This window comes from Manacus vitellinus, unplaced genomic scaffold (genome assembly GCF_001715985.3).
Source record: "Manacus vitellinus isolate BGI_N305 unplaced genomic scaffold, ASM171598v3 scaffold_20_pilon, whole genome shotgun sequence".
Taxonomy (NCBI): Eukaryota; Metazoa; Chordata; class Aves; order Passeriformes; family Pipridae; genus Manacus; species Manacus vitellinus.
In genome coordinates, this window is record NW_021939471.1 from 13615558 (window position 1) to 13633455 (window position 17898).

General features: G+C 38.2%; 1 protein-coding gene across 5 annotated transcripts in view; it reads left to right on the plus strand.

Annotated features, from left to right (window-relative positions):
• Positions 1–6759: 6759 nt before the first annotated feature.
• Positions 6760–17898, plus strand: part of LNPK (lunapark, ER junction formation factor) — a 51865-nt gene continuing 40726 nt past the window's right edge. For 2 of the 5 annotated variants that reach the window (XR_001920568.2, XM_018071857.2), the window contains exons 1-5: positions 6760–6803; positions 10533–10614; positions 11853–11897; positions 13086–13273; positions 16469–16527. Coding sequence is in view for 4 of the 5 variants with exons in the window: in XM_018071857.2 (XP_017927346.1) it covers positions 10588–10614; positions 11853–11897; positions 13086–13273; positions 16469–16527 (319 nt within the window). In the remaining variant the exon portion in view is untranslated. Of the gene's footprint in view, positions 6804–7225; positions 7456–10532; positions 10615–11852; positions 11898–13085; positions 13274–16468; positions 16528–17898 lie in introns of those variants that run through there. The other 3 variants (XM_008931048.3, XM_018071860.2, XM_018071858.2) reach the window with 3 other exon arrangements.

Consider the following 17898-nt stretch of genomic DNA (forward strand, 5'->3'; position numbering starts at 1 on the left):
TTGCCTGGGAGTTTTGCATGTGAAGGGACTGTAATTTCTGATTTTGAATTATCTAATCTTGAAGCAGTAGTAGTTGTGGTAAAGGATACTCAGTAGCTGAAATATGTTCTAAAATTCTGAACACTTTCAAATTTCACATTCTTTAAAAAGTTATTTGAAAAATCACGTGTGAAAAGACTAGCAGCGTTTATACCATTAAACATGAACAAAAAGCATTGTCCTTCAGCTTGCAAGATATATATTTGCTTTCAAGGGGAGCTCTAATATTTGCCATCTTTAACTGAACGAAATCACAAATACTTTTACATGTGGATTTTATTATAAGAATTGGTTTATAAGCCTGCTATTTAACATGATTATATGAATTACGAACTGTGATTTTATTTTTTTTATAATCTCTGTAGAGCTTGCCATTATTTTTACATGTCTGTGTCTGGCATTATGCACCTTTGAAATTGTGCCAGAAATATTTATTGTCCTATTTCTGGCACTCTGGGACTCTGTGGTTCTGTTTGGTTTCCAACCAGAACAAGGCTTATTAGCAGATCCAGTTCTTCGTACTTTGCTGAAAACAATTTTGTATGTAAATTTAATACTTCATTAAAGTAAGCTCTTGTAACAATCAGGAGTATGTATGATATGCATTTAACGTAGGTAATGTTCTATCTGCCACTTTGAGCAGTTATCAGAAGCAAAATGTATGTACTAATTAGAACTTTCCTTCTCATTGCTTGTCTCCTCCAGCTTGACTAATAAGAAAGCATTAAAATGCACTCAGGTTCAGCAGAAATGGGACACTCTTCCTGCACTTACCTGTGCTCTGCACACACATGCATTGCCCAGGAAGGAAGACTTGCTGCAGTAAGAACAGCACGTTCTCATTCACCTCTTGAATCACATTTATTTAGTTCCAAATTCCTTTATTCTTATTCAAGTAAAAATCCTCTGAAGGTCAACAGGAGTTTCATTCAAATTACTTCATAATTTTGCCCTCATTTTGTTGGATTAGTTTCAACTTTGCCCAGTAGGCACAACCATTTTAAAAAGGCTTTTGGAAAGTATTCTTTATTTTATTTAGCTTCAAGGAAATAGATGTTAATAAAATTTAAGGATGTACTTATGTGTTTATTAAAGAGGAGGAATCCTGTTGAATCAGAACCCTAATTTGTTTAAAGAGCAAACTGCTCCAGGAAGCAAAAATAATATAACTGGGTTAAGTATTAGTACAGCTCAAATATTTTCAGTGAGAATAATCATGCTTTCACTCAGAAACCAGGGAAAATTGATTTAGTATGCTTTTTACAGAACACTGAGTTATTGTTATAGTTATATTTTATAACTATAAACATAAATTACTCATTTTAGCCATTAAAGGGTCAGAAGTTTGAAGTCATGCCCATCAGGGAAGGGGATGTACTCATATGTGTATAAAACTTCACACATGATTTGAAGCATGATTTATCTCAAATAGAGGCAAAACCATCTTTCTGCTTCTCATGTGACAATTTCACACTAAGCTTCTTCTGTTTGTTCATGAGATCTTAGAACAGACACATGCATTTCAGTGTTTTATAAGAAGTCACTTTCAGTGTGGTAAGAAAATAATCCAAAGTTTAAACATTTTCCTAAACATATTGCCAGAGATGTGTAGTATTCAAATGAAGAACAGCCGTCATTCCTGCTTTAAACTTGATGATCTTTCAAGTATGGAAAAATTCACATTCTAGGGTATCAATGAAGAGGTTTAAGACGGAAAGATATTTATGTTTTTCATTTATTTGTTTATTTAAAGGGTTTAAATGTTTACATCTGCCACAGAACAATAATTAGCAAAATAACCATAGAAATAATAATAGTAACAATTGTAATAATAAGTAACAACAATAGTAGTGTAACAATAGTGGCAGCAACAGTGGCAGTGATAGCAATGGCAACAGCAACAGTAAGTAGTAGTAATAGTAGTAAGAGTAATAATAATTATTAATCAAAAGCAAAGGTCTTAATCACAACAGGAATACTTTCTGGACTGGAAAGTATTCTTGGCTTTTTCTAATGACTGTATGCAATGTTGAGAATTTTTTGTATGAGCCATTCACTTGAAATTATACCTTTTGACTTAAAGGATTATATACTTCTTTTTGAGGTAATAATTTATTGGAAGAGCCTTTAAAAAGGGCTTAATGAAAGTCACAGAGCATTCAAATGCCTTGCATGATAATACACTGAAAGGCTCAGGGAATTAGAGGCCACTGTAAGAACACAGACATCTGACACTCCAAATGTTACAGTTGGATTAGAATATCGAAAGAAACGTATATTGTTACATATAAAAAATTAAATCAAAGCTATAATATCTTTCTCGGCACATCTTGCCAAAATATGTCACTGAAGTCACCCTGCTTTGGGAGTTCCACTTTTTTTTTGTATGTTTTGAAATTCTTTAAATGTCACAAATTAAACATAGTTTATTTGGCTAATCCATTTTGAAGCCTTTCTTGCAGCTTCCAATTTATATCTGCCTTGTGGCTTCAGGCCTCAGCTCTTTGTAGCTCTGTGGCTCTCTCCACTAGGGCTCTGTAAAAGAACTTTCTCTAGCTCTTTTCCCAGTCCCAATTCTAATTGAAACTTACAACAAAAGAAGACAAGAAAATAGTCTGGAGTCATCACAGTCAGTCATGTCAGTTAAGTACAGGCTTGATGTAACTTTTATTACAGATATGCCCGCACAAAAGTTATTAACTACATATGTATTTTCTTGCTTTGGTTAAAAAAAAGTTCCTAAATTACTTTATAAAGTGTATTATAAATATAATATAAATATAAAATATAAATAAACAAAATTATATACATTTTCCCAAAGCTGAATTATGCAGGACATTCACAAATGTGTGAAATGTGTCATTTATAAAATGACAGTGAGCACTCATTCAGTTCAAGATCCAGAGAAAACAAATTCCAGGTCTTGAGGCACATGGTCCACCGATAACTAGATTAAATTTTGTCTTCCACTAACAGCACTTATTGAGGTACATTCAACCAAGGATGGGGTGTAAGGGCACTGCAGCCACCCAAAAGCTGACACCCACTTCATTCCATTAGTGGTGGTAGAGTAGCTCTGCGGGTGGAGAGCAGAGCAAGGAGTGCCTGGACTGTGTCCCTTAGAACTTGGGCTTGCTTTGATCACTGAGGTGCCCACAGGGCATGAGGAAGTGAAGTTGTGCTCTTGAGGAATTCCCTGTGGTGTAGAGAGATGAGCACAGAGGGTTGACTCAAACCTAACTGGGACACAGTACCTCAGTTTCAATCTGACCAATGTAGCAAATGGCAGCATCTAATTCCCAACAACCATGACACGAAAGAAATGGTGAGATGGCAAAGAACACAGTCAACAGTGGTTTGAGTGGTGGGGTTTGTCATCATTAGGCTATCTATGTACCTTCATTTTCTGCAGTCAAATCTCCATTTGCAATGTAAACACAGGTTCAGTTTCAGCACCTAAAAATTCCCAGCATCTACATGGGCTCACCAGCCAGAGTAGTCCAAAAGAGTCTGTTTTAAAATGCTAATTAAAAACTGCCAACTAAACACAGTTAGGAAACATTAAATTTCTCTTAACAAGCTAGCATTTTCCTAGTGATGAACCGACCCATATATTTATTTAGAAAAATAAATTGGACTACTAGGCTACATATATTGTTAAAATATAGGAGTGCTACGAATGATGCCATGGGAAAACTCTTCTTGAAGGTGATCTAGGGTGTGAGACCAAAACATTTTAAGGGAAGTTTATTGTTTGGGGTTTATTTAAATAAGTTTGTTGTTCAGTGTTCTACATATAGAGGGACTGAAAGTGCTAAATGCTGTCTATGATGCTGGGGAAGATTCTGAAGATGTACTCTGTTGTTGGAGTGGTTATGTAGAGTCAGGTTAAGCACCAATCACACTGATAATGAAGGTTTTTGAACAGACTTTATTTGAGAGTTTCAAATACTCTGTAGGGGGCAGTTTTGAACCAGATTAATGGAAATTTGAAGCTGACTGACTCGAAGTTATGTTTTTATACTCAGTTTTTTCATCCTCACCAGCTACATGGGCATAATATCCTTTTTTTAGGTAGATCTTGGTGCTTACACAAACAGGTAGCTGCATACTACCATATAACACCACACAGCTCAGAGGCTTGTCTGCAAGTAAAGTTCAGTAATGGTAGCTAACAATTCTTTTTTTTAAACTGTCAATTAGACAGATTCATAACTGAACAGCAGTGATTAGAACTTCATGGAGTAAGCCTGCATAAAAAAACAGCTCTGCAAAAGGGCCCAAGGACAGAAGTAGAGCTTGGGATCTCCCTCACAATTCTGGTTCAGCCTTGAATCAGGGCTGAATTTTGTAGTGACTTTAAAGTATTAAAAAAAAAAGAAAAAGAAAAAGAAAAGGGAAAAAAAAGAAAGAAACAGCCTCTTGGAGTCATCAGTATTGCCCACAGCATTTCAAAATGCCTTTAAACACAGTATCATCATTATTTGCATTTATTTTAAATGGATATTATGCTACAACATGGAAAAAGATGTCAGCACACTTAAATATGTTAGCTTAAAGATGAAGATTTTAATCAGATTCTCTCCAGCAACATGCCACTTAGAAGTATCAAAACCAGAAATGGACTATTTATTTAATCTGTAATACTAGCTGTATTTAATCTGAAAATTGTTCTCTCAGCAGAGTGATAGTCCTTAGTACAAGGATTTAAGTAGAAGTGACTCTAGAGAGCAAGCTGAAGAGAAGGAGAGGCTCAGTCACTGAGTCTTTTTTCCACTTGGAAAGGAAGGAATAGTCTAGATCTCAATGAGGAAAATAAAGCTGTAGATCTAGGTCACCTCTGTAATTGATAGGGGAGTATTTCTACTATAATCAGTGGCTCTGCACTGACTGCCATTATTTTGATTCAAATGAACTTGAAGCCCATTCCAAACCATGATACGCAGATGAAGTTGTTACTTAGCTGATACTGTAACTAGCTGATAATACAAAGTAGCTACATTCACTCTGGACACTGGCAGAACCTAAAAGGATTATTTTCCCAGTGTCAAAACTAAGAATGAATGCCTGGTAGATGATCAGACTCAGCAGCTCTACTACTTAAAGCTTGAAGCTGATTGTGTTGTCTGGAAAGGTGGTGGAATATCTTGTTTGTCCTCTCATAGCTTAAAATCCTTGCCTATTCTGTTTGAATTTGAATTATTTTCAAAATTGATGTACAGGGATGATGTTAATTTTCTTCACAGCAGCCCATATGCTGTTGTTTGTTGTATTCTGTGACTAAAACAGAACTGATGACACAGCAATGTTTTGGTCATTGCTGAACAGTACTTGAACAGTGTTGAGGCTTTATCTTTTTCATGCTCTGATCTCTTAGTGAGTAGGCTGGGGGTAGGCAAGAATTTTGGGAGAAGAACGGTCTGGACAATAGACCCAAACTGGCCAAATGCCTATTCCATACCACATAACATCATGCTCAGCAATAAAACTGGGGTAGCAGAATAAGAAGGTAAGGGAGTTTGTCTTCCAGGGTATAACTGCTTGAAGACTGGCTGGGCATCAGTCTGCTTAGGGCAGGTGGTTAGCTATTTCCTTTGCATTGTTTTTTTTTTTTTTCTTTCATTCACTTACTAAACTTTCTTTTAACCCAATCCATGAGCTTTCTGACTTTTACTCATCCTACTACGTCCCCCATCCTCCTGAGGGGGAACAAGCAGGAGGTTGTGGGGGTGTCTGCCTGCTGACCATGATCAACTACCACAACTGGAAAAACCCCAACATGTGTAGGATGTCCTATGATGCACTGTTACATACAACAAGTTCGACAATGCACGGTCAGCTGCAGGTGTACAGCTTCTGCATAGGAATTTCTACTTCAAGGCACTCTGAAGGACTTTCTTCCACATTTGTGCACATGCACCCACTTGTGTAACTGTAGTGGTAAAACTTCCGAGCAGGGCATCGGAGACTTTGTGAGAAACACAGTGCAAACAGAGCAAGTGTTCATTGTTCCTCTGTTTTCTCGGTATGAGGCAGGTGGTGGGTGTCAGCCGCTTAAGAAAACTGACAGAGGATCAAGGGAGAGGAATGCTGTTATTACAGTAATGTAAATTAAAGTACAGAGTTCTGCTTCTCTCCAAAGATGTTCAACATTTGCCGACTGGAACGAAAGGGCCAGTGAGAGCATCCCTCTGCTGTGACCCTCGGGGGACTCCAGCGTCCGCATGGAGAGCACACGCCCAGCACGCCGCCTTTGTCAGCACCGCTTCATCTGCAGAGCGCCAAGAGGCCGAGGCAACCCCCCACATGACAGCCTGACCCTCATGTTCCTCGGTTTTAGCGTTAAAACACCTTTATTTTCTGCGAACAGGGACCAGCGAGAGCCGCAGGAGGACGTTGACCGCCTCCGCTTCGAGCCGCAGGAGGACGTTGACGTTGCCCGCCTCCGCTTCGACTCTCCTGGGCACAGCCACCCGAGGCACCGTGACACCGCCCCGGCCGGGCCTCGAGGCGCGGCGGGAGCGGCCGCTCGGGCACGGCACGGTCCGGTCCCGCACGGCACAACCGCCCAACCCTCTCCGGCGCTCCCGCCATTGCCCCGCCCGCAGGCGCGCCCGGCCGCCGCCCCGCCCCTGCGCACCCCGCGGCAGCGCGGCGCTGATTGGCTGCCGGGGCCGCGCGGGGCCTGATGGGAACACCGCGCGGGCGGCGGGCCCCTCCTGCGGCGGCGGCGGCGGCGAGATGCGCGGCCCGGCCCGCGGCAGGTACGTGCTGCGGGGATGCCCGGCCCGGCCCGCGAGGCGGTGGGAGAAGGGCGCCGCGCTCCCTGTGACCGGAGCCGGGGCTCGAAGCGCAGCAGGGCGGCCGGTGCTCTCACCCTCCTCCGGCATGGGCAGCCGGGCGGCGGCCGGGGTGCGCCTCGGGGAGGGAGCCGCCGGCCGCGGGGAGGGGCGGTGGGGCCCTGCTGGGCCCGCCCGGGCGCGCGGTGCGGCGGCGCCGTGCGCTGTCCCAGGGACCGGCCGGGGCCGCCCCCGAGCTCCGCCCGCCCGCCGTGCCTGGGGCTCGCTCGGTCCCCCGGCCCCGGCGGCCGCAGGCTTCGCACCAGGGCTGGGCTTCAGGAACAGCGCCTGACCCAGCCACTCCTCGCTCCACCGCTGTGCAGCCCATATGGGAACTAATTTGCCTTTTTAATTAAGGCTCTACAAAGCGTAAGACCTCTGTAGACTGCTTCCGAACAGGAACTGCTGAAAGCCTAGTTTAAATGAGAAAAAAGTTCAGTGTCGTGTTTTAACTGGGAGGACCTAGAACAGGCCAGCAGTACGTGCTGGGTGATGCTTTTGCTTTTCTTTTGCCTGTTTCCTTGCCCTCGGCACTCGTAGCTGGAGAAACTTTATGGTCCCACTGGAGGTTTCTGAGGTCAGTAAATTGTGGGAGAACTGGAGATTCAATTTGAACGGTAGAACTTGTGTTCTTTGTAATGATAAATATCTAAAAATATTTACATAAAATGAAGTCACTAAGCTTACAAAACCCCTCATTTAAAAAGCATTGCCCATTCCTTCAGGGGAAAGGTCCGTATGTCTGTATGCAAGGCCTTGATGACAAGTTTCTAACTTCCTTTTTTTTCTTTTAATATGTCTTATCTTGACGTTATTGAGTCTTGAATTTCAGCCTGTCAGTTATTAAAATTTACTTGGGAGACTGATTTTTTTTGAGAGCTTTTAATCTTAAAACATTATCAATAAGCTTGAAGAAATTTGAGACTGATTGGATAAAAGTGAAATGAGCTCATCAAACTATTTTCTCCCTCTTGGTGGATGGGTTGGTGGATGACTTCCGTAATCAAACATGATTCATCCCTGTTTCAAAGAGAAATGTTTTTTCCTGCTGTGGTACTCTTAGTCTGGCACTTTTGCTTTTTAATAACTTACATGTTTTGGGAGTAGAGGAGCTCCTATCAATAAATAATTTTTTTTTTTGAGAGAGTCAGGTAATAAAATTGGTAGGAGTGTTTTCTTAAGCTTCTATATTAAGTGTTTTTTAACAATTTTATTGTTTGTTTTAAGCCCCGGATTAGGAAATATTGCAGCTATTTTACTTGTGTATTAAATCAGTGATAATGTTTGTGGAAGTAAGTCCAATTGCAGTAGTGCTTAGTGAGTGGAATACACAACTCAGTGCTAAAGAAGTGTAGTCTTCAGAGTGGGAAAAGTGCTGTGTAATTATTTGTTGGTTAGATCATGGGAAGCAAGCAACTTGTGGAAGGAGAACTCTTGCCATGAATGGTTACTATGTGAGGGATAGGTATGTGGAGTGGTAGATGAGGAAGAAGGAGGAGAGTTTGAAGCCGTTGAAGACAGCTTGTGTTGTCGTGTCAAAAAAAAGAGGAAAGAAAGGAAAACATCTGAGGCACTGCATAGAAATCGTAAAAAATTCTGTATCTCCGAATGAAGGATTCAGTGACCGAACTGTGGATGTGCATCTCGTGGCCCTAATCCCTTAATACCTCTTTGGGGAAGGGTTTTGGGAGTATTACTGACTTGCAGAGCAGCGCATATAAAGCCTGTCATCATCATAATTCTCGTAAAATCATATGTACAGTGACAGTTGTCAGACCTGTTTCTCTTCCACCTATTTCCCAGCTATTTTAAAAACATTTGTGTAGAAATAGCATTGTGAATGTGTTATTGATAAAAGTTGGTGTGACCAATATCTCAGGGATAACCTGTGCTCAGAAGATCCTCTAACACTTCTACCGCAGATGTTCTCAAACTATGGCTTGAAGGAAAGTGGCACACACAAAGACTGCATGAGCACCTCTGTCACTTATGTCCATGACTGAGAGCTACCATTGCTCCTAACAGTAGTGGCAATGCTAGGGAAGCAAACTAGATTTGGGAGCCTTGTGCTAGTTTTACAGACTCCTTGATTGGCTGTGTTTTTATTACAAAACAATAGGAAAGCTATCTGTCTCTGTAGAAATACTTGGGAAGAAAGTGTCTGCTCACATCCACTGCAATACCATCGTGAAAAAGCTCACTTGTATCTGCAAAGGGGCAACTGTGTAACATTGTCTGTGTTAGATTGTGTGTTTGAAAAAACCCCAACTTGCTGTTTTACTGAGGTGAGTTGCTGTAGTAGTGATTATTTTGAGAATTTGCTCAAGAGCCCAAGGGGTAATAGTGCTTTTTGTGTAGCTCACCTCTTTGTGCTGGTAATTCGGCAGCAGCAGAGCTAATTTGCCCATCTGTTATAGTTTCCTTTTGGCAGCACTTCAAATACGGATTTCCTTATTTTTAAGGATTGGTTTCTGAAATCACAGGGCCTCTAGTTCTGGATTCTGAAACCTTGACTTTCTTAAAAGATGAGGAGGTTACCATACTAGAGTAGTGTTCCTGCTAGTGAGTGGTCTATATTAATTTGTTCTAACAGCCTTAGACAATTTGAAAACAAATTTGGATTTTTTGCTGAAGGTAACTTAATAAACAAGATAATAATCACATATATGTGTGCCCAGCTAGATCAGTGCTTTGTTTCAATAAGTCTTACTGTTTCATTCCAGAATGAAAAAGGTTTGAACTTCGGTTGGTGAACCCCCAGTTTACTGTTGGCGTTGTTAGGAACTGGTTACTTTTTCATTCACTAGGTAAAAAACTTGTAAATTAGATGAGCAGAAAGAAATTCTGCTACACTGAGGTTCAAAGTCAGTTGATTCCAACTACCTTCTGGTAGAAAGTTGCTACACTTTTGTTTCAGGAACTTAGACCTAGGTCATTGAATTAGTGTTGTTCAAGGGTTCCAGGTTTGTGTAGGGTGAGGTGAGCTACTTTTGCACCTTTGGAACTGTCAGAGTCATTTGGTGTGCTGATAATGCACTGTGGGTTGTGTACAGGGAAGACTTGCCAATGTACTGCTTTCATTTAGCAAGTGAAATCTCTTTGAACCTGATTATTTGAACTTAAAACAGATCATACCAAAGAACAACAATAGTGCTGTCCAGTACATTCTTTTTGATGATGGTGTAAAAAGGAAGTAGATTTATTTGATAAATTTTCTCACAAACAGTAGGATATTATTGCTGGATGCCTGGACTGACAGCTGAAAAGGAACACTGAGTTATGCTTATGGGCAGCAGAGGAAATAACTGGAAATCAATTTCTTAAATAATCCTACTCAATAGTAAGTTTTTAAAATTGTTGTTCTGCTGGAGGGTTTTGATGGCTCTTTTAGCAGTAATTTTGTGTCTCTGTTTTTGAGGACTCCAACCTGATTAAGTATTTCCAAAGTAAAAATAAGTTTGGCCTCATCAGGGCTGATCAACTGGCTTACAAGATGGCCTCTGAAACAAAAAGCTGGATGTAAAAATAACACATAGGTAGATAACTAGAAAATGGCTTTATGCAATATTTTGATTTCTTTAGATGTTGAAATGAATTTGTGAATCTTCAATATGCTATTAGATTGCTCCTAAGTGCTTAATACTTTATTTCTAGCTGTGAATTCTCATAGAAGATTGATAGCTCTGCCAACATTTGTCCACAATTGAAGATGGGTGGATTGATTTCAAGATGGAGGGTAAGTAAAATCGTGTAACAGGATAATCTTCTTTAGTCTAGAAGATGGGAGTACCTAGGGCATGTTTCTTAATGCCTATTGCTTGACTGTTAGTGCTAAACTTTTCCTGTGACTGTCATTTAAAAATCCAGTAGTGAGACATCCCACGTCCAGAAGTATTCTCTCCAAATCACTAAACTGTGAAACTGTGTTGTTGTCTTTTATTTCCTTTGCTGTATCAGTCTGGCACTGACTTGGTTAACTTATAAAAATTCAGTTTTAACTCTTTCTGTAAGTCTGAATAATTTTGTGGTCCTTCAGTGGGATAGATAATGCAGCATCTGTGACTTGAAAGATTGGTGGCTCATGAGATACATGCAGAAAATCATTCTATCTATTTTAACACATATTTTGGTAGCTACTTACACCTGTACAAGTCTGTCTTCCTATCTGCTTTTGTTGACTTGTATGTTATTGAGGGGTGTACTGAGTTTATGAGGAAGAAGAGGCGTGAGATTTTTGACTACTCTCCTGGCAGGTGTGATTTATTTGAGTCTAGGTTTGCCTTTGCTTATTAGCAATTGACTTTTGAGCTTCCCATACAAAACTACTTTAAAGATGAAAGTTTAGGTGAAATATCAGTTTTGTGTAAGGGAAACTCATTTTCATGGTGATGCGGTGTGGGCCGTGGTTTTTGAATTTGTGGTGTGAAGGGTGGGGAAAGATTATGGCTTGGTAGTTTTCAGGAATTAGGAAAGATTCCTAGAAGGTGGATTTCAAGTTGCTCTTAAGGGGATTTTACTGGAGATAACATTTATTTGCAGTTGCTTATGATTTATTTAGACCATGTGTCTTTGTGTAGAGTGAAGAGTAATAAAAAGCTGAAGTACTCAGGTTAGGGCTTCCTTTATATATTCTCTTTGCTTTGCCTATTTCCTCCACTCATCAATTCTGTTCTTGTTTTGCTTCCCACCCACACATTCATTATTGGTGTATGTGCATTACAGGTTTTCATCCTTTGTGATGTAGGAGAGGAACCTTCAGTTAAGAGTAATACCAACTCTAAAATAGTGATTGATTATAATCCTTTCTATTTGTCACTATTAAAGTAGGAAAACTTCTGACCTTTATGTAAAACAGATAATTTATTAATCTATTATGAATGTCTTTTTGTTAGGAAACTGTTAATGTACAGTAATCCTTAAAAATCTGACTTTTTTTAAAAGTGAGATTAATATCTTTGTTCTTTCTCTTGTAAGCAGGCAAAGCCATCCACTGTAGAAGTATTAGAAAAAATAGATAAGGTATGTGTTTGCTTTTTGGTGTTTTGTTTGATTTTTTTTTTTTTAAGAAATATGCATCCCTTTTGCTGGCCATGTATTTCTTTCACATTAAGCAAAACACTGTAATGAAATTTTAAATTATTTTGGTAATTATTCCAGTACTAGGGATTCTGAGTTTCAGAGGAATTGCTACCTTTTCCCCCCTACTATTAGTCATTTAAAAAATACCCATACTGTATAATACATAGTGAGAAACTACAGTTCAACTATTTATTTAGAGAGCTTGAAATAGGAATGAATGTGAAGCTGCCTTGATTACACAATTATTTATCACTAGTGGTTAAAGTCCCATGTCATGGAAAATGTCACTAATACTAAGTTCTGTTCATCAGGTTGATTAGAAAAGCTTCAATGTATGGTTTTATGTGTAGAAGTTGTAACTGTGATAGAAGTAAGTAAGGTTAGGGGCAGAATAACTGAATAGATGGTTCAGTAATCAATTGTGATTTTTTGCCAGCATTTGTGACAGATGTCTGTACTCTATGGGGAAATTAACTGTTTTGAAGTATGCTGCTGATATTTTTTGTTTTCCTTATGATGAAAATGTGAGTACTCCTGTTGTCACTTGAAATACAGTCAAAATGGTTAACACAGCAGAGCGTTGCTCACTCACTTATTAATATGCCAGAAGCATCATACAGATGTTCAGGATTTCACTCTTAATGTGAGGAAAGTACTGAGAGGAAAACACATGAAATAATGGAGATGTTTCAGCAATTTCCCATGTTAGTAGTAAAGCATTAGAGGCATTTAAAATTCCACAGGTACCTGATGAAAATTTTAAGATGCAGAGTATGGTTGGCATTGATTTATGTCATTGTAAAGATTGCCATTCATAAGGTATTAGCATTTTTCACTTGTCCCACCCAGATATACTAATACGTTACAATTGTGAAAAAGTGCTGATTTGTAACATTTCTTTCCAATTGCTAATACAGTGCAGGTAGCCCATATCATAATCTTAATAGCGTGGTGTATTTATGCTATGGAAGTTATCTTTGGGCAAATATTGTCATTTATCAAAAAGCTGCTTGACTTTATTCTAATCAAGTATCAGATTGATAGGGCTGATTTTAGCAAACATCTAAAGGCAGCTAGTAAAACCACCTACTAATTTCACTAATAAGGTTGAACCCTGTTTATTTACAGGAAATACAGACGTTAGAAGAATTCAGAGAAAAAAATCAGAGGCTACAGAAACTATGGGTTGGAGGGCTGCTTCTCTACTCCTCACTCCTTTACCTTGTTACTTGCTTAATTGTATATTTGTGGTGTCTTCCTGACGAATGGACAGCAAGGTTGGCAATGACACTTCCATTTTTTGCATTTCCATTCATGTAAGTAAATATGCCTTTTTTTATTTTCTAACTGCTGTCTGTTTGATAAAAGGAGATGGAAAATACATCTCAGCAGGGGGTTGGGTTTGCTTTGACAATCCTTGAGATATCATAACTTGCTGAATTTTTTCTTCTAAAATAAATCCAAATAGTTAGGCAGACACTTTCTTTGTGGAGAATGTCTCTCATGGGTCTGGAACTAAGTCTTATCATCAAAAGATGATAGGATCTAAAGTTACTTGGCCTATCAAAATTATGCTAGGGCTAGAGAGAGACCTATATCTGAGCAGCTGCTAGGTAATGTAGTATAAGCAGAAGAGCATTATCTTGGGGGTTTTTTTTACTACTAGTTGGAAAGTAACATCTCTATATGAAAGTAACCTAAGGTATGTCACCTATAGATAAAATGTAGCATATAAAACAGGGGAAAATACAAGAACGAATGGAGAAACTTATTGTTACCTATTAAAGTAAATGTGTTAACACAGAATTGACTTGAAAGGTCATCAACCTAAGTATGTTGAAAACTAGTTTTATATAATATGTTGTTTTTCTGGAAAATCATTGACTATTTACTTCAATAATGAAATATCCAGACTTCAGTGGATGTGAACAGGAGAAAGTATTGTTAACATTTTTGTTCCGCTGAGCTGATTAGCTGTTCATCCTGATGAGTGGCTTTTGTTTTCTAAGAAAGCTACTTTTCCAAACTAACAAAATGGGCTCCCACCAAACAGCTGCTTTGCTGCCTCCCCTTCCCTCAGATCAAGGAGGGGAAAGCAGCCTACTGAGCATCTTTTTTACCATCGGGGAGCACAGTGCATTTACTAATTTGCTGAAATGAATGTTATAAATACTGTCCATATTTGTACAGTGTCTTTATATGAAAACATGACTTGTCAGTGCCCTAACTTTATCTTTAAAGGCAAAGTAAAATTTAAGTATTTAAGGCTTTGCAAGTTTGATTAGTGTGGGTTAGCATAACGTAGAAAAAAAACCCAACTTAAAGATGCTTTTTGTATGTCATATGGTGTTATGCATAATGTACTAATATGCTGTTGTGGAATCCTGTGGAGAAGATACATTGGCAGCAGTGTCTTGACTGGAAAGGATTAATATAGAAATTAGAGCTCAAATTAATCTTTGGCAGTAACATGAATTGATTTTGTTCTTAAGGACAAGCATTCCAAAGTCTTTGTTGTGGGTGTGCGAGGCTTGCTCATGCTAATAGGAAAAGCTTGTAGAAGAGAAAGTATTACCAGCCCTCTTTCACATAGATGTGTTAGGATTAGTGTAGAAATGAAAACTTTTGTTATTGAAGGTGAGATGACTTCTAGTGCTGTGGTGTGAATTTTCACATTGGATTTTTATTGTCTAGTTTGTCTTCCAATTCTGCTTTTTTTCGGTATGACTCTCTGTAAAATTCCAACTTGGATATTGGCTTACTAACATTTAGAATTAGACTGTTGTTCTCTATGACTTACAACTGTTTATCAGATTTTTTTTTTTCTTAAGCTATTCCCCTTCAGCTTTTTTTGGCAGATATGAATGGCAAGCAGCTGCCAGCTTGTCTTTGTGCTCGGTCAAGAGGTGACTCCATGCTGAATGCCTGGTGCCACCCAGTAATAGCTCTAGAGATTTTTCAGCCCTAATCAAACTGGAATATGTCTGCCTTTTCCAGCTTGCAGTCAGTCACCAACTTATTTCTGCCTTAGGTCAGTCCCTCAGGGTCTCAGCAAGTTCCTGATGCTGGTAGAGGAAGTTAAGTTTTAGGAATATAACTTGGTTAATTTTAAATGTATGTTGAAATATCTGAAAAGGTGAAGAAATATAAATATGTTAGCATGTTAGAAGGATGCTCTTCTTGAACTGATTTTTATTTGAATTGTTTAATCTTGCGTATTCTGATTTTCAGAGAAATATGGTTTTATTTTGTAAAATTTGTCTGAAATGGTCTGCTATTAAACTTTCACCTCAAAGTTCTTAAAGAGGAAATGTTTTTTTATTTCATGAAGTCCTGCCATATCTATTAACTTACAATACAGCTTTTGGTAGAAGACTCTTTAACATACATTAAAAAAGAAATAACGCTTTTTTCTTATATAACATGGTATTTAAGGCAATTCAAGCCCTGTAAACATTTATTTCTTCTGATACTTTATGAAGACACATTTTGCAATATGCAAGCAGACAAACCTATCTGTATTCTCAGAGTAGTTACTATAGCATATCTTTGAACCTGGAATAGTTAAACTTCTTTCTCTGTTTCTCTTACATTGGATAGGTTACTCTCACATTCCAGTTGCCTCGTCTAACATGCCTAACTCAGGTTGTGTTAGTACTTGAAGGCATTTTGAACTGGGGAACCATTATATAAATGCAAAAGATTTTTTTTTTCTTAAACAGAACGTTGCTAATTCAGGCTCTGTTATTTAATGCTTGACATTAGGAGGGTTTTGGATGTGGAGGGTTTTGAAGTATGAGGTTTGCTACTTGGCTTAGGCTGAATAACTTACCAGGAAAAGTGTCAACCTAACTATAAGCAATTCTAAGCTTTAAAGCAGATGAAGTCATGATGATTGCAGAGAGACCTCTATAACATGGTCATAGACCAGTTTGACTTTATCTTGAGATAAACTACTCTGTTGTTTGAGCTAACTCAGCTGAAACCCTACAGAAACTGAGTGGATTCAGAGCTCTGTAAAATCACCAGGACTCAGGTCAGTTAACTCTGCTTGGAGGGTATTTGTACAATAGCTGTATCTCATGGTTTTCATTGGTATTGAATTCTTCCTGCAGATCTCCCAGGTAGTAATTTTGGGCCTTAGCTTATAAGCTTGGTTTTCTGGATAACATGAATAATAAATCTATCAAATAAGAAGTGATGACTGTGTAATTTTCAGCTGAACATTTTAATAAGTGATGATGTTACTTGCAACTGCTGCCTTAGTATTTCTACCTTTAGTAATACTTGGTTAAATTTTAATGGAAAAGAGCATTTTATTTAGAGCAATGTTGATGTCTTGACAAGATGCTAATTTAATTTTTAGTTTTTTATATAAATATTGTTTGAAGATTTCTGTTCTTCGTATTTGCAGAATAAAATCTCATCTGATAAGTGTTCTGTTTGCTAAATGACTTCAGTAATACTTACTGTAATTTATTTTAATTAATGTAATTCTTTCTGTTTTAAAGAATCTGGTTTATAAGAACACTGCTCATTTTCTTCTTTTCCAAACGGACAGAAAGGAATAGTAAGTATTTTTTTTTTTTTTAAGAACATGGAGCTAGATAAGAATGATGCTTGCTAATGGTTTTGATCATTTGGCTTCCAGGAAGACAAAGGTTGGTACTGAAATGGGTACTGTTAACTGAACTTGTTTCTACCACATGGTTCATGAAAGAACAGGAAGGAAACTGCTTGATTTTTCACTTCACTTATAAAATTGTGGTAACTTTCTCCCGTCTTTGCACGTGTCAAAGTGTAATGGAATAAAAGACAGTGTAAAAGTGGGAGCGAGGGGAAAGGAAATATAAACAATAGTAGTAGTTCCCTTGATACTTACATCTGCAAGTATCCAGCAGTCTTAATCTGTTATGTGTAAGAGAAGAGATTTATAGGAGATGTTTTAATTTATTTTTCAAGATAGTTTTTCTCTCACAAGTTCTCCAAAGCATGCTTTTTTTTCTGAGTGGGAAAGGTATAAGCGGGTGTGTTTCTGCTTTTTTTTAGAGCTAAGGAAAATTGGAAGTCATGTAACAAAACCAAAAAGTAATGCAGGTGTTCAAATATATATAAAAAGTTGTTAAATTTTGCATTAGAATAAATCTACATGCTATTTAAAAACAACATCTGTGGCACTTGTCTGCAGTAGTTAGAATTCATTTGAGACTTTCCTTGAAAGCAGTCCACCCTGTAACAATATCTCATGGTGATGTGAGCAATAATACAGGAAAACCTCAGTGTTGCACTGTGTTTTATGACTTGCAGAACAGCATGATGTATTTAATTTGTGACAGCTTACGAGTTAAACATCACTTTTGGAATTTTCTTAAACTTAATGTTTGTGTTTTGATATGCAAGCACCGAACATACCTTTTTATGTAGAAATAAAATTGTCCATCTATTCTGTGGTGCTGTGTGATTCATTTCTAAGGTGAATATATATTTGCATTTCATGACTGAATTAGAAAAAAGATATGTATATTTTTCTCGTTTGCTTAAATGTCTTTACTGCTGTTTTGAACATACAAGCAAGTCTGGTGCTTTTGTTGAACCTGTGTATAAGGCTTTTTAGTAGATGACAGAACATGCCTAAAGGGATTATTATATCTGTATGTTTCCAGAGATTGGATAAAAATGAAGTGTTTTACCTCAAAGATAAAAGTTTTGTATTTGAAAAAGAAAAATGAAATGTATGGTACAAGAGTTAACAGTAGTACAGTGGGAGAAGGTGTAGCTGAGAGAGCAAATTGGCAACTAAGTGGCTCAAAGCTAACCTTTTATTCTGGGATGAGTTAATATAACACATTGAGTCACTGGAGATGGTTATTTAATACTGTAAAGCTCTGTGCTGGATAAGCAGCATACATCAGATTTAGGAACCATGTTCTGAATGAGGAAA